This window comes from Mobula birostris, chromosome 3 (assembly GCF_030028105.1).
Source record: "Mobula birostris isolate sMobBir1 chromosome 3, sMobBir1.hap1, whole genome shotgun sequence".
Taxonomy (NCBI): domain Eukaryota; kingdom Metazoa; phylum Chordata; class Chondrichthyes; order Myliobatiformes; family Myliobatidae; genus Mobula; species Mobula birostris.
In genome coordinates this window covers 190,148,408-190,163,000 of record NC_092372.1, presented here as the reverse complement: position 1 = coordinate 190,163,000, position 14,593 = coordinate 190,148,408, and the positions used below count along the sequence as shown (strand labels likewise).

At 41.1% G+C, this 14,593-nt stretch overlaps 1 protein-coding gene across 2 annotated transcripts in view; it reads right to left on the bottom strand.

Annotated features, from left to right (window-relative positions):
• acbd5a (acyl-CoA binding domain containing 5a) overlaps positions 1 to 14,593 on the bottom strand; it is a 73,608-nt gene that overhangs the window by 34,270 nt on the left and 24,745 nt on the right. For both annotated transcript variants that reach the window (XM_072253874.1, XM_072253875.1), the window contains one exon: positions 8,518 to 8,590. In XM_072253874.1, the coding sequence (XP_072109975.1) occupies positions 8,518 to 8,590 (73 nt within the window). The remainder of the gene's footprint in view (positions 1 to 8,517; positions 8,591 to 14,593) is intronic.

Below are 14,593 nucleotides of genomic sequence, written 5' to 3'. Positions count from 1 at the left end.
TGTTTCAAAATGAATAGTATTAAAGAGGAAGAGTAAGGTATTTAACCTTAACTGGTATTTTGCTTATGACTGACCCAAGTACCATGATTGAAATCAAAAATTCACAAATGAAGATAATGTTAAACTCCAAAAATGCTGAAAGCCTGTGTAAGCCATCCATTTTCAAAGGAGTCAATTCATCTTTTATTAGATTTCATCAAATAATTGAGTAATGGTAGAATTAGATTTTACAAATCCTATTATTTGCAGTACTGTGGAAACAAAGTAAAAAACCCAAGTTAATTTTATATTCTGAAACTTTTAAGAACTTTATACCACTTCAATGATTCTTAGAAACAAGCATAATAGTGAACACCACATCAAAAACAATCATTCACTTTGTTAGCGTTCATCAAACATGGGGGATTAACACCAACAATTTGCATTTAGCTTTACCCAGAAAATGATTCCACAGTACTTCATAATAGCTTTATCGAAATAATCTAGCATCAAGCCATTATTAAGATGTCATCAAAAGCTTGGATAAAGAAGTGGGCTTTAACAAGAAGATGAAAGGTGGACCCAGAAAAACTGAAGGAGATAAAGGCATAACTAAGGCTCTCATCAACGTCTTGCCACTGAAAATGTAAAGCTTAAAATCATGAATCCATAAATAGCCACAACTGCAGAGTGCATAAATCCTATAAAACTATAGAGTTTTTAGAAAAGCATCTATAAAACTTTAAGATATAGGAGCAGAATTAGGCCATTCTACCCATTGAGTCTGCTCCATCATTCCATCATGGCTGATTTATCAGCCCTCTTCACCCCATTCTCCTGCCTTCTCCCTGTACATAACCTTTGATGCCCTGCCTAATGAAGAACCTAGCAACCTGCACTTTAAATATACTCAATGACTTGGGCTCTACAATTGTCCGTGGCAATGAATTCCACAGATTTACCACCTTCTAGCTCAATAAATTCCTCCTCATCTCAGTTCTAAATGGTCATCTCTCCATTCTGAGGCTGTGCATAACCTCTCAAACTCACCCATTCAAGGAAACATCCTCTCCACATCCACTCTATCTAGGCCTTTCAATATTTGATAGGTTTCAATGTGTTTCCCCCACCCATTTTCTAATTTCCAGCGAGTGCAAGCTCAGAGCTATCCAATGCTCTTCATATGTTAACCCCTTCAGTCCAGGAATCATTCTCGTGAATGTCCTCTGAACCCTCTCCAATGTCAGCTCATCTTGTCATAGACAAGGGACCCAAAACTGCTCACAGTACTCCAAATGCGGTCTGACCAATGCCTTATATCCTGGGTCCAACATATTGATACAATTACAAAGAAGGCACAACAGCGGTTATATTTCATTAGGAGTTTGAGGAGAATTGTTATGTCACCAAAGACATTCACAAATTTCTACAAATGTACTGTGGAGAGCATTCTAGCTGGTTGCATCAGCATCTGGTATGGAGGGGGCACTGCACAGGATTGGTAAAAGTTACAGAAAATTGTAATCTCTGCCAGCTCCAACATGGTCACTAGCCTCCCCAGCTTTCAGGAGACTTTGAAAGGCGATGCCTCAAAAAGGCAGCATCCATCATTAAGGACCCCCATCAACTAAGACATGCTCTCTTCTCAATTCTACCATCAAGGTGCAGGTACAGCAGCCTAAAGATAAGACACTCAATGTTTCAAGAACAGCTTCTTTCCCTCCTCCATCAGATTTCTGAATGAACAATGAACACATGAACACTACCTCAGTATTTTTTTCTCTGTTTCTGCACTACATCTTTAATTTTCTCTTTTTATATGCACTTCTCATTGTAATTTAGTTTTCATTGCTATGTATGCAAAGTACTGCTGTCATAAAACATATTTCACGACATATCCCAGTGATATTTAACCTGATTCTGAGCTCAGGCAGCATCTATGGAAATGAATAAACAGTTGATGTTTCAAGCTGAGACCCTTCTTCAGGACTGATCCACTGACTCTCCTTTGTCCATCCTGCCTGTTGTTTTCTCAAGGAATTCCAACAGATTTGTCAGGCAAGACTTCCTCTTAAAGAAACCATGCTGTCTTTGGCCTACTTTATCACGCACCTCAAAGTACCATAAAGCCTCTTCCTTAATAATGGACTCCAGCATCTTCTCAATCGCTGACGTTAGGCTAACTGGCCTATAATTGTCTTTCCTCCACTTCCCTCCCTTCTTACAGAGTAGAGTGACATTTGCAATTTTCCAGTCCTCTGGAACCATTCTAGAATCTAGTGATTCTTGAAAGATCATTACTAATGCCTCCACAATCTCTCCTGCTACCCCTTTCAGAAATATGGGGTGCAATCCATCTGGTCCAGGTGACTTATCTACCTTCAGACCTCTCAGTTTCTCAAGCATCTTCTCCTCAGTAGTAGCATCTAGATTCATTTCTGTCCCCCACACTCTCGAATTTCTGGCATACTGCTAGTGTTTTCTACAGTGAGAACTGACACAAAGTACTTACTAAGTTTGTCTGCCATCACCCAGTGAGAACATTCCTCTGTTCCCCCATTACTACCTATCCGGGAAACAAGGATTTTTTTTTTTTTGAAAAGATACTGTCAGATTATGAACCCACGTCAGTCAACAGACACAGAAAGTATGATTTGGCATCAAGGATTTGACTCGTCCAAATTTACAAAGAATGAAGGCTGGAAAAGCACAGCTACCTTTGGATCCAAATATTTCAAAAATATCTATGGAGAGTTTCAACGACTGGCGCCTAACAGCAACTCCTTTTCTTGCATCTTCAGAAACAGCTCTATTTCCACCTTTAATACCTTTATTTTCCCTTTTCAGGGTCCTTTTGAACAGAGGTCTTTGTGATCTTCAGACACAGAGCTTGGAAAAAGCAACAAAACAGACTTTTAATATCATAAACCAGTGGGTTGTTGTTACGTCTCCTGCTTGCTGCGAAAATGGGGGACACCTCCCTCAGAGAGAAACTGTGGTTTGTTGAACGTTGGATGAAATGCGAAGTCTTTGGTGTAACTGCAAGGTCTGTGTCTTTGCTATTGCTTAGCACACGCTTGTACTCAGTAGCACATGTGCTTTTTGTTTTGCCGGGGGGCGGGGGGAGGGAGGATTGTTGCTCGCTGCTGCTTACACGCGGGGTTGGGGTTCTCACGTTTAACTGTCGTTCATTCTTTAGGGCACTTATTTGTTTTTGTGGATATTTGCAAAGAAAAAGCATTTCAGGATGTATAGTGTATACATTTCTCTGACATTAAATTTGACCTTTGGACCTTTGATAAAATGAGATAGTTACATAATGGAGTTATTATAGGATCCTGTTTGTGGAGGGAATGTAGGTTCAGCAGTTAAGCCAAGGGTTAAAATATGATGCCAAGACTGCAGTGGTAATGAAAAGGAAACATATTAGTGCACAAAATGTTCACCATAAGAGCAACAATCACATAATATTATTTATTCCTTGTTAAGTGTTTGGAGATGTTTCTGAAGGACATCACAACACAAACACAGGTTACAAGAGACTTGAGGGATGAAATAACAATTGAAAAAGGGGATTCGGCTAGGTAAGAGCTACAAAGATTCTTATCTTTAGTTTTCATCATAGTATGACTCCTGCATACTTCTTGTAGCCAGTAGGACTAAAAATGTTAACCTGCTGACCTTAGGCAAGAAAAACATGATTTTCCAAGTATTACAGACATTGGCAGAGTGATCTAACCCAAACATACAAATACAATGTAATACTGGTTCCAATATATCACTCATTACCCAACAAAAGACATTACCAGTTTGCACAGTTGCAAAAAATAACCAGACGTTATTAACTAAGTCATTGTCAAAAGTAAATACTTTGTCATATTGAACAAGCTATGTTCCGTGCCTATTCTGGTATCTGTCCCCCACTTTTCCTTCGCTACATCGATGACTGCATTGGCGCTGCTTCCTGCACGCATGCAGAACTCGTTGACTTTATTAACTTTGCCTCCAACTTTCACCCTGCCCACAAGTTTACCTGGTCCATTTCCGACACCTCCCTCCCCTTTCTAGATCTTTCTGTCTCTGTCTCTGTCTCTGGAGACAGCTTATCCACTGATGTCTACTATAAGCCTACTGACTCTCACAGCTATCTGGACTATTCCTCTTCTCACCCTGTCTCTTGCAAAAACGCCATCCCCTTCTCGCAATTCCTCCGTCTCTGCCGCATCTGCTCTTAGGATGAGGCTTTTCATTCTAGGACCAGGGAGATGTCTTCCTTTTTTAAAGAAAGGGGCTTCCCTTCCTCCACTATCAACTCTGCTCTTAAACGCATCTCCCCCATTTCACGTACATCTGCTCTCACTCCATCCTCCCGCCACCCCACTAGGAATAGGGTTCCCCTGGTCCTCACCTACCACCCCACCAGCCTCCAGGTCCAACATATTATTCTCCGTAACTTCCGCCACCTCCAACGGGATCCCACCACTAAGCACATCTTTCCCTCCCCGTCTCTCCCTGCATTCCGCAGGGATCGCTCCCTATGTAACTCCCTTGTCCATTCGTCCCCCCCATCCCTCCCCACTGATCTCCCTCCTGGCACTTATCCGTGTAAGCGGAACAAGTGCTACACATGCCCTTACACTTCCTCCCTTACCACCATTCAGGGCCCCAAACAGTCCTTCCAGGTGAGGCAACACTTCACCTGTGAGTCAGCTGGGGTGATATACTGCGTCCGGTGCTCCCGATGTGACCTTTTATATATTGGCGAGACCCGACGCAGACTGGGAGACCGCTTTGCTGAACATCTACGCTCTGTCCGCCAGAGAAAGCAGGATCTCCCAGTGGCCACACATTTTAATTCCACATCCCATTCCGATTCTGACATGTCTATCCACGGCCTCCTCTACTGTAAAGATGAAGCCACACTCAGGTTGGAGGAACAACACCTTATATTCCCTCTGGGTAGCCTCCAACCTGATGGCATGAACATCGACTTCTCTAACTTCCGCTAAGGCCCCACCTCCCCCTCGTACCCCATCTGTTACTTATTTTTATGCACACATTCTTTCTCTCACTCTCCTTTTTCTCCCTCTGTCCCTCTGAATATACCTCTTGCCCATCCTCTGGGTCCCCCCCCCCCGTCTTTCTTCCCAAACCTCCTGTCCCATGATCCTCTCGTATCCCCTTTTGCCTATCACCTGTCCAGCTCTTGGCTCCATTCCTCCCCCTCCTGTTTTCTCCTATCATTTTGGATCTCCCCCTCCCCCTCCAACTTTCAAATCCCTTACTCACTCTTCCTTCAGTTAGCCCTGACGAAGGGTCTCGGCCTGAAACGTCGACTGCACCTCTTCCTACAGATGCTGCCTGGCCTGCTGCGTTCACCAGCAACTTTGATGTGTGTTACTTTGTCATATTGAATGACTGAACCCAGTGTGAGGAGTGGTAGTGATGGGATATTAAACACCAGCAAGACCTCACTTGAGAATTTTAGTTGACAAATTTATAAAAGATTAAGAAGTATGCAGAGAATAATTTTAATGATAGAAAATGCTATAAATGTCAAGAATATGTGGCTATATCAGTGGAGAAATAAATAAATTTAGTATTTCTCATTAATGGCGTTGTATCTAAATTGATAAACATAGATATACAAAAAAATTAAAGCACCTGTAAAGGCAAGGAAAGTGGAGAGGTGGCCAATAAACAGAAGAGCTCCAGCTAGGTAGGCTTTCTCCTTCTCCCCACAGATGATGCCTGAGCTGAGTGTTGATAGCATTTTCTATTTTTATTTCAGAAGTCCAGGGGATATCTACTTCTGAACTGTGATTACTATGTAATTTTAAATACATGTGGAGGCATCTTAGATTTATTACTACTGGAGTTATAAACACTGTTGAGAAATTTAACTGCAATTTAATTTACAATGAAGATGTTGTAACTATTTATGTGGATTCCCAAGAGAAGCAGAACTGAGGTTGGCAACTATTTCTTGTTTGCTAATGTAGATTAATATTTGCAATTAAATCATGCACTGCGCAACCACATGGCCATTACATTATCATGCCATCTGCAGCATCTATTGAAAAACAGACAGATCTCAGTCCATTTACTGGAACAGACAATTCAGTTTAAATATTGCTGACCTTTATAATCTATCATTTGAAAATATCAGTTGCAAATAAAACATTGCAGCATTGCAGATGATAATATTTATAATTGCAGAAAAATACTTTTAGTGATCTGCACAGACTTTTACAGTGAATTTCCCAGCAACTTATTAGGGAATTACTCAGACACAGGATTAAACTGGTAAATTTGTTTATTATTATCACGTGTACCAAGGTACAGTGAAAAACTTAGCACGCATACTGTCCATAAAGATCAGTTCATTACATAATATGCACAGATGTAGTACAAGGAAAAATAATAACTCTTTTGCACTGGCAATGTACAATAACGGGAGAGGAGAGACTGTCTGGCTGCTTTACTGAGACAGCAAGAAGTGCAGACAGATTCCACGTTGGTTTCTGTGATGTGCTGAGCTGAGTCCACAACTCTCTGCAGTTTCTCGCAGTCTCGTGCACAGAAGTTACCGTACAAAGCTGTGGTGCATCCAGAGAGGATGCTTTCTAGTGTGTTCGAAAAAAATGGTGAGTGTCAAAGGATACATGCCAAATTTCTTTAGTTTCCTGAGGAAATAGAAGCGCTGTGAATACCAGAATACCATTTGCCTTTTCAAACCTTCTGCTGAACCTGAGTGCTTACTTTTATCAGTGTATAAGCAAATTGAGGCCTTGGTGCACCTGCCCTTTTCTTAATTTATTGCCTTTTAGATAATACACTGCCTTCCTATTTTTATCAACGTGGATAACCTTACATTATTGTCATGTACCCTTTTCCCCAATCACACTGGAGACTCTCTGTATCCCATTTGTAGCACACCTTCTTACCCACCTTGGTGTCATTCACAAACTTGGAAATATATTTAATTCTCTAACCCAAATTAATTATACCGTAAATAGCTAGGATACAAGCAAAACTGTGGTACCCTAACTAATCCCCAACTGTACTTTTGCCTAAATCTTTTTTGTCGCTATCTGTTACCTCATTTTCCATCCATATCAGTACATTACCCACCTTCATTTTAATTGTGTAATCTCTCATGTGGTCCATTTTCAATAACCGTTCTAAAAATCCAAATGCATTAAATATACAGGTTCTCTTGTTTGACTTTACCGACAGCAAACCCATGAAATTCCAGTAAATGTGTTAAATCTGACTTTCCTTTCATAGAAACATAGAAAACCTACAACACAATTCAGGCCCTTCGGCCCACAAGGTTGTGCCGAACATATCCCTACCTTAGAAATTACTAGGCTTACCTATTGTCCTCTATTTTTCTAAGCTCCACATACCTATCCAAAAGTCTCTTAAAAGACCCTATCGTGTCCGCCTCCATCACCGTTGCCGGCAGCCCATTCCACGCACTCACCACTTTCTGCGGAAAAAAATTACCCCTGGCATCTCCTCTGCACCTACTCCCCAGCACCTTAAACCTGTGTCCTCTTGTGGCAACTATTTCAGCCCTGGGAAAAAGCCTCTGACACACGATCAATGCCTCTCATCATCTTATACACCTCTATCAGGTCACTTCTCATCCTCCGTCGCTCCAAGGAGAAAAGGCCAAGTTCACTCAACTTATTCTCATAAGGCATGCTCCCCAATCCAGGCAACATCCTTGTAAGGCTCCTCTGCACCCTTTCTATGGCTTCCACATCCTTCCTGTAGTGAGGTGACCAGAACTGTGCACAGTACTTCAAGTGGGGTCTGACCAGGGTCCTATATAGCTGCAACATTACCTCTCAGCTCCTAAATTCAATTCCACGATTGATGAAGGCCAATACGACGACATAACAACATGCTGACTGTTATCCAAACCTGTCACCATTTTCCTAATGCTCTTCTACTATATCTTTAAGCACAAACTCCAGCATTTTCACCACTACAAATATCAGACTGATTTGTCCATGGTTCCTTTTCATGTTATCTCCTTACTTCTGAACTGGAATTACATTACCTTCCCTCCAATCCATTGGAATTGCTTCTGAAGCTAAAGAATATTGGAAAATATCCATCAATGCATCCACTGTTTCTTAGGCCTCTTCCTTCAATACTCTGGGATGCACATTATTGAACCCTGGGGATTTTTCATCTTTCAATCTCATCAATTTCCTAATACCATTTTCCTACAACTATTAATTTTCATCATTTCTACCAACTCACTGGACACTAGATCACCTAACCTTTCTGAGGATTTGTTTGTATTCTCCTTTGTGAAGACAAAATTAATTATTTATACAATGGATCTGCCATTTCTTTGTTCTCCATTATAAATTCCACTGTTTCTGATTGTAAGCAGCCCACATTTCTGACAAAAGCTTTTAAGTTTTAAGACTTTCATAAGTAATAGTTGATAAATCACAAACATAAATTAATCATTGAAGTAAGGAGCAGTTGCAAATAAGTGTCAGTTTACATTACCTTTTTCATTTCATCAACATAAGCAATCATGGCTTCTTCCTTGGACATGTCTCCCAGGGAATTCCAAGCATCCCTGCAATAAACACAGGAAAACATTTCTGTTAATGATTTGCAACAAAATACAATCTAGTTTTCATGCTCAAGCCATTTGTAATCACAATCTTCAAAGCCAAGAAGAATGTACTATAATAATGTCAGAAAAATAAACTTCTTTCGCAGAAAGGAGACGCCCAACTTTTTGAAGTAACTTGAGTTACTTGATTCCACGTCCCTGATCTCAATGGCACAGACTACAAAGTGAATAAGCAACAAAGTTCAAACTAAATTTGTTATCGAAGTACATCTATGCCACCATACACTAGCCTGAGGTTCATTTTCTTGCAAACATTTACAGTAGAACAAAGAAATACCACCAAATCAATGAAAAACTACAAAGACTGACAAACAATCAATGTGCAAAAGAAGGCAATCAGTGCAAATAAAAAGGGGGGGGGGGGAAATCAAAATAATAAATAAATAAATATGAAGAACATGAGTTGTAGAGTCCTTGAAAGTGAATCCATAGGTTGTTGAAACAGTTCAGAGTTGAGGTGAGTGAAGTTATCCACGCTGGTTCAGGAGCCTAATGGTTGAAGGGTAATATTTGTTCCTGAACCTAGTAGTGTGGGACCTAAGGCTCCTGTCAGTCCTGTCCCATGGCAGTAGCGAGAAGAGAGCATAGACTAGAAGGTAGGAGTCCCTGATAATGCTGTTTTCTTGTGGCAGCATTCCTTGTAGACGTGCTTAATGGTGGGGAAGATTTCTCCTGTGATGGACTGGGTTGTATCCACTACTTCTTCTAGGTTTTTCCATTCTTGGACATTCATGTTTCCATACCAGGCCATGATGAAACCAGACAGGATATTCTCCACTGTGCATCTATAGAGGTTTGTTAAATTTTTAGATGACAGGCCGAATCTGTGCAAACTTCTAAGACAGGCACTGTTGTGCCTTCCTTGTAATGCACTAATGTGCTACTCCCTGGACAGATCCTCTGATATGATCATTCCAAGGAAATTAAAGTTACAGATGCTCTCTGCCCGTGATGAAGACTGGCTCGTGGACCTTCAGCTTCTTCCTCTTGTCATCAATAATCAGCTCTTTGGCTTTGTTGACCTTAAGTGAGAGGTTGTTGTTGCTGAGTGAGTCTGTTGTTGCTCAACAGATTTTCAATCTTCCTCCTTTATGCTGATTCGTCACTACCTTTGATTCGGCAAACTTAAGTCAGCAAACTTGAATATGGCAATGAAGCTGTAGAGACTAACAGTCACAAGTATAAAGTGAGTAGAGCAGGAGGCTAAGCACACAGCCTTGTGGTGCACCTGTGCTGATGGTGATTGTGGAAGAAATGTTGTTGTTAATCCATACTGACTGGGGTCTGCAAGGGGGGGAAATCAAGGATCCAGTTGTACAAGAAGGTAGAGGCATAGATTTGTGAGTTTATTGATTAGTTTTGAGGGGATGATTGTGTTGAATGCAGAGCTGTAGTCAGTGAAGAACATCCTGATGTCTGCATCTTTGCCATCCATGTGTTCCAGAGCTAAGTGAAGAGCCGATGAAATGTCATCTACTGTTAATCTGTTGTGACATTGTAGGATACCTGTATGTTTCTATCGACTTCAAACAACAACCATAACCAAAGCTTTAAAAAAATCACATTTCTGACAGAACACTTTACCATTCCCTAATAAAATTCAATTCACAGGGTTATACATTCGTTTTCCAAATAAACAGTTGGCTTTATTAACAGTTATTGCAGACTATTATAAACAATTAAAAGACAAAGATGTACTTTGTGTAGACGCAAAAAAATTACAACTTGGCAAATATCACATTCCACCAAGCAGAGAGAGTTAGCCCCACATCACTCCCAAACAATTTAAGAGAGTAATTCCAGATCCTAGGTCTGGTGTTTTTTTGGTGGTAGATTGCATGGAGTTCAACAATATATTTGGCGATTTTCCCCAGCACTAATGCAGGGGAATCCACTCTCAAATCTTGGACCAATTCACATCACCCAGTGGCATTCAGAAATGTTTAAAATATCCAACAATGTTAATAACCAGCAAAGTTGAGAGAAAGGGCATTCCCTGTTACCAAAGGCTCCTAAAGGAGTTCTGAGAGTACAGCTTATTCTGACCACTCATATCTTTTCCTTTTACTTTACTTAAGGATTCTGGAATGGCTAACAAAACCAGCATAAATTACTCATCCCAATTGTCTTCAAAGGTTGTTCAGTGCTCTATTCTTGAATAGTTGCAGTCTTTCTGGCAATGGTTGTTTCTCAGCATTGTTGGATAGAGAATTTTTGTATTTAGATCCATCATTAATTAAGGAAAGATAACACATTTCTTAGTGAGTTAGGAAGAGTTTAACACAATGGCAACAAATAGCACCTTTCCCTGAATGGAGTCTAACTTCTATAGAGATGGCCAGAGCTGCAGTCATTCATCTAAATTTTTAAAAAACCGACTGTTCTTGATCTGCATTTTATACATGGTGAAAAGGCTTTGTGGTGGTAGAAAAGTACTTGTGTGCTGCAGAAAACCCAACCTCCAGCTAAAGTGAGCCTCAGGCCCACTTTTATAACCACAGTATATATGCGACTCATCTCCATTGAACTTCTAGTCAAAGGTGACTCCCAGGGTGTTTGAAGAGGCGTTAAAAATCAAAGGTAGATGGCTAAATTGTCGTGTTGAAGATAGTTAAAAGCTGTCATAGAGTGTTTCATTCCCAAGGCTCATTCAGTATTATTCATAATAATCATGTAATCTTCAGTGAACATCCCCATTTGTAAACTTGGGACTGAAGAAAGCTCATCAGTGAAATAACTGACGACAGTTGGGATTAGGAAACTGTTTGGCAGTATAATTCTGGAGTTGGAGCAATGGAACTCCAACAATCACCTTCCTTTATATGACATGTTTTCAGCTAATGTTGTGTTCTTCATTCCATCCTTTGAAGCCAGGATTGTCTGGACCTGCCAATTTGACTGAATTAAATTCAGATGAATGATGACCATGGGCAGCAAGTACAAGCTGTAACTCTGTTGCAATAAAAAAATTGTTAATAGCATTTCTTCAAAGAAACCAGGAAAGTAACATTGAGATTTAATGGACATTTTCACTGTCTTAATGGATGAATTTCATTATCTTAAATTACATTCAGTAAAGTAGACAACTGGGCATTTAACCAAGTATCACAAAGATTGAATTTAGTGCCATTTATTGATACAGGTTGATGGCGAAACATTGTCTAATTGAACAGGCTCCTTGGCTGTACTATAAATACTGTAAATAAATCCTCTAGGTTTTCCCCCCCTCCCCCTTTTCCTTCTCCCTGGGCCTCGTGTCCCATGATCCTCTCATATCCCTTTTGCTAATCACCTGTCCAGCTCTTGGCTCCATCCCTCCCCCTCCTGTCTTCTCCTATCATTTTGGATCTCCCCCTCCCCCTCCCACTTTCAAATCTCTTACTAACTCTTCCTTCAGTTAGTCCTGACGAAGGGTCTCGGCCCAAAACATCGACTGTACCTCTTTCTAGAGATGCTGCCTGGCCTGCTGCGTTCACCAGCAACTTTGACGTGTGTTGCTTGAGTTTCCAGCATCTGCAGAATTCCTCGTGTTTGCATTAAAAAAGTCTGAATCAGGTTTACTATAACTGACACGCATCATGAAATGGTTGTTTTATGGAATACTGAGATAATGCTCATGGGGTGGGAAGATTTGTGCCCTTGTTGAAGCTGTCTGATTCTCCAACCCTGGAGACCAAAACTGAACATAGTATTCTAGGTGTGGCTCACCTTCATCCTGTACAAAGGATTTACAGTTATTCCTCTTCCAAGAACAGAAGTTTGAACGCAGTAGAACATATCTGATCAATCATTAGCAGGATCATGGATCCTTGCCAATATTTATCCAGCAAATAAAATTACTAAAATGGAAAGGACTAATACTTCTTTGCAGTTTGAGAAACTTTGGAAACAATACAGTAGTCATATTTCCAGCATATTTTAGCTTGCATCCGTTAGTCAATTTTGCCAAAAGAACACGACTATCACTCAGTAGCATAACCACACCTAGACAGTTTTGTAATGAATAGTATCAAAAGCACACAAGACTGATAAGAAAGAACAAATACTAAAAATGGAGAGAGGGAGGAAATGAGCTCAACCACTTATAGGAACAAATGTATGTGCACACACCAAACATTTGAATTTAATAATATATTGGGAGCTCATTCATGCATAGGGGTGTCCATTAGTTGGATATTTTTAACTTGGGGTCAAACTCTATATTGCAATTGTAACCATAATTCAAAATCCTTGGCTGTGAAAGATGCTGCATGGAATTCAAATTCTCTTTTTCTTTCCTTGCTGTGGAGGTTGGAAATGTAGAGCCAAAGACTACTCAACAATGTTTAATCTAATTATATTTTTATAAGGAGGAAATTGAAAGGGTAAAAGCACATGATTCAAAGTATTCAAACTGATTCAAGCTCACCAACTATTGAAACAAGGCAAGTTTCTCTTTATAATCAGTTATCATTTTTCAGTTTCTGTCCAGTTTATGGATCTGCAGTTTCCCTTTTCTAATTTCATTTAGGTGAAAATTTTTTAATATTGTCAGAGAAGTCTAGTACTAATCACAAGAGGCAACGAATTCAGGTACCACCAGGAAGTAAACAAGTTTCATCACAACAAGTTGGAGCAACACACACAAAATGCTGGTGGAACGCAGCAGGCCAGGCAGCATCTATAGGAAGAAGTACAGTTGACGTTTCGGGCCGAGACCCTTCATCAGGACTAACTGAAAGAAGAGATAGTAAGAGATTTGAAAGTGGGAGGGGGAGGGGAAGATCCGAAATGATAGGAGAAGACAGGAGGGGGAGGGATGGAGCTAAGAGCTGGAAAGTTGATTGGCAAAAGGCATACAAGGCTGGAGAAGGGAGCAGGATCTCCCAGTGGCCACACATTTTAATTCCACGTCCCATTCCCATTCTGATATGTCTATCCAAGTCCTCCTCTACGGTCAAGATGAAGCCACACTCCGGTTGGAGGAACAACACCTTATATTTCGTCTGTGTAGCCTCCAACCTAATGGCATGAACATCGACCTCTAAATTCCATTAATGCCCCTCCTCCCCTTATTACCCCATCCCTTCTCCGGCCATATTATTTGCCAAGGGAAATCTCACATGCAATTGTGGTTGTTGTGTACATCCCTCCCTCTGCCAACCCAACGTCAGCGTGTAACATCATTTACACCGTCATAGCCAGATTACAAACGCGGCACCCAAGTGCCCTCATTACCATCTCGGGTGACTTCAACCATGTTACGATGGCTAGAACACTGCCCAACTTCACGCAGTATGTGAGCGGTACAACCAGAGGGGAGAGGACTCTGGATTTGATGTATGCTAATGTTAAGGATGCATACAGCTCCTCTCCCCTCCCCCCACTGGGAAGGTCAGATCACAACCTGGTGCATCTAAAACCCTGCTACGTGCCTCTGGTGAAGAGTAAACCTGCAAACTGAAGACAGTGAGGAAATGGTCAGAGAAGGCTTATGAGGCACTCCAGGGTTGTTTTGAGGTGACAGACTGGCAGGCAGTCTGTGAGCCACATGGAGAGGATATCGATGGGCTCACAGAGTGCATCACTGATTACATCAACGTCTGTGAATGTTCCGACAAGAACTGTCCTTTGTTATTCAAATAACAAGCCATGGGTAACAAAGGACATTAAGGACATCGCTAACGTTTAGAGATGGAAATAGGGAGGAGCTGAGGGCAATACAGAGGGAGCTGAAAGCCAGGATCACGGAGGCTAAAGACAGGTACAGGAGGAAGCTTGAGTGGAAACTCCAGCAGAACAACATGAGAAAGGTCTGGAGGGGGATGAGGACCGTCACTGGGTTCCGACAAACTAGCAATCGGGGAGCTGAAGGCAGTGTTGACAGGGCCAATGAACTTAAACTGTTCTTTAACAGATTTGACATTGTGGCCCCTGCCCATCCCCCACGAGCCACCTGCTGTC